The sequence below is a fragment of the Austrofundulus limnaeus genome, unplaced genomic scaffold, assembly GCF_001266775.1.
Source record: "Austrofundulus limnaeus strain Quisiro unplaced genomic scaffold, Austrofundulus_limnaeus-1.0 Scaffold74, whole genome shotgun sequence".
Lineage (NCBI taxonomy): Eukaryota > Metazoa > Chordata > Actinopteri > Cyprinodontiformes > Rivulidae > Austrofundulus > Austrofundulus limnaeus.
This window is the reverse complement of record NW_013952476.1, coordinates 2083407-2086098: the sequence shown is the minus strand read 5'-3', so window position 1 is coordinate 2086098 and position 2692 is coordinate 2083407. Positions and strand designations below refer to the sequence as shown.

At 45.0% G+C, this 2692-nt stretch overlaps 1 protein-coding gene across 1 annotated transcript in view; it reads right to left on the bottom strand.

Annotated features, from left to right (window-relative positions):
• LOC106519278 (ladderlectin) overlaps window positions 1-1745 on the bottom strand; it is a 50242-nt gene extending 48497 nt beyond the window's left edge. The window contains exon 1 of the mRNA XM_014010867.1: window positions 1488-1745. Coding sequence (XP_013866321.1) covers window positions 1488-1515 — 28 coding nt within the window. The 5' untranslated portion in view covers window positions 1516-1745. The remainder of the gene's footprint in view (window positions 1-1487) is intronic.
• Between the last annotated feature and the right edge of the window lie 947 nt (window positions 1746-2692).

Genomic DNA, 2692 nt, shown 5'->3' with positions numbered 1-2692 from the left:
AATGACCCCACCTCACTGACCCCACCTCAATGACACCACCTCGTTGACATCACCTCACTGACACATCTCATTGGCACCACCTCAATGACCCCACCTCAATGACCCCACCTTATTCCTGCATTCAGCAGCACAACTTTCACTAAACAGACTTCAAGACAGAAATGAAACATCAAACGGCCTCCACAGAGCAGGTGAGTTCTTTCCACCAGGATCTCCACCCACTCAGATACATATCTACAGCTCCTCCTCTGAACATGACGACTGCCCACCCCCACACCACCATGACGACCTGTGCTACCCGGCCGTCCTCTGGAGGCCTGCCACAGAGCTAATACTGTATGGCTGCAGTAGGTTAACCTGGGAGTTGTAGAATTCCCTCACTTGCTCTTCTTCCTCTGTAATCCTACACCACAGCAGGGTGAAGCAGCAGAATCAGTGGGTGTGCCTCTCATTTAGCCAAGAAAACCCACTTTATCTTCTGCTTCCTCAGGGATGAGTGACCCCCCTGCCTCCAGACACAAGAATCAATCTCTACTGCAAATCTTGGAGAAAAATTCAAATCCAAATTCTTCTCCTTGCKTGAAAATTCCTCAGATTTCTGTTTTAACCCAGTTTAAGGCCCAGTTGCTCGGCTATTTTCAAACTGAGCTGAATGTGCACAGAAATGAGAAGGGCGATTGTGCGCCGCAGGAATGCGTGTGCACCTCAGTGCAGCAGAAATACAACCTGAACACACATGCACWGTTTCCTAAAGCATCTCTTTGTGTCTGGAGGTTGCATAATGATTTCATGACAGACTGTCAGACATATGAAATCGATTCCACGCAGCTTGCCTCTCCTCTTGCTGTGCGGTTWTTTGTATCCTCTGACGACTCTCCTCCTGATCTGCCTTTTCACTCATATTATCTTTTTAAATAAGAAGACCCACCTCATACTAACTGAACCCTAACTGTGACGAAAATCATGATGCTCTGAGGCATTTCTTTAAAACACAAATATCCTCCTAAATTGAGTTGACTAAACTGACAAAATGCAGAAAATGTAAAGGTTACACACTTTTTTCCTTTAAACACTGGTTTAAAATGCCAACTTTGAAGAAAACTCAAAGTCTACACTTTGCCTTTCTGTGAGGCCTGAAATAGTGACCACTAGGGTTACACAATATATTGAATATTTATCGTCATCCCAATGTCAATATCATAAAACACTGCAACAATCATAGGCTGTTTAATTTCAAGTACCATGCATTCATGTTCTAATAATAATGTATTAGACCAACCCAACAGACTCATTGGCCGTGATTACCACTCCTGGTTTAGATAATAGTAAAATGTGTGTTTATTGCAATATAAACCAGAAAATGTAAGTTTTTTTCTTGTATCACGTAGTCCTGGTGGCTCTAGATAAAGATGRTTTTCTGTGTAAATGAATGAAAGCGTGCAGCGTAGAATACATGTATGTTGAGAAGAGTAGTGTGTGTGACTTACCCTCAGGCAGTCCCTGCAGGCTGAACATGTTCTGACAGTGTAGATGCTTCTCAGTGTCACACTCCTCCCGGAGCCTTCGGCTACAAAATGTTTGCTATTGTTCAAAAKCTCCCCTCCTTCTATCCTCCTGTTCACTTTTCTCTTTACCTACCTGTCATCTCCATCCTTCCTGTCACTTTCCTCTTTTACACACTTTCTGCTTCTTCTGTCACTTTCTCCATCTCTCTCTCTCTTTTTTTAAATTCCTCCCCCATCCCTGACCCACCCCTCCCCTTTTCCGCTGGCCTCACCAGCGCTCCAGGAGCTTGGTATCGCTTTTCTCCTGGCTGGCACAGAGAGGAGGCAGACACATGGGAGAGCTGTTTTGTAATCCAGCAGGTCATACCACCCTGGCATGGGAAGGGGGGGCGGGGGGATGCAGAGAGCGAGATGAGGTGGGGAGGAGGGAGGACGAAACAGGACTATACTGCTACTTTCTATATACCTTCGCTGCATCCCTCTGTCTGCGACAGGATGGTCTCTCCCTTTTCTCCCACTGCCAACAGGAGGTCTCAGCTCCCTCCATCCTCTCTTCTAGGAGGGAGTGGTGAAGTGGAGCACGAGGAAGGAAAGAGGGAGAACGGAAGTGTGGGAATGAAAGGAGGAATGAAAAGAAGGAGGAAGGGTATGAAAGGGTTGAATGGAGGATGGCATGGGAGGAAGYGAAGCATCAATGTGTGGTAGAGCGAATCAGTGAAGAGCCCCAGCTCTGGAAATATTTCTGTATGGAAAATACGTGACAAAGGCAGAAGAAAGATGGGGTAGATATAGAAAACACTGTTTAGATTTAGCTCAGTGTGTGAGTGTATTTACAACAGACAGAGCTGTAAAGAGACAGGAAAAACCGAGGTGGTCTCAGGGCGACGGAGCGSCTGTTGGGAAGCTGTCGTTTCAGCAGTGGCTGTTCATTCATCTGCTTTTATCAAGATGCTATTCAGCGCTCAAATCATGAATATGAAAGATTTCTAATGGACACTTAAAGGGACAATCTACTCATTTAGAGAATGATGTCCTGTCAAATGTAGAAGTGAAAGAGGCCTGGAGTCTGGAGAAAGACGTAAAAGTCTGTTTAAGCTAGGCTAACGGCTAACCAAACAAAAGCCGATGTTTTCATTTTTCAGACTTATAAAACAACTTATGACAGGAAAGAAAACTATGTTAGCTAA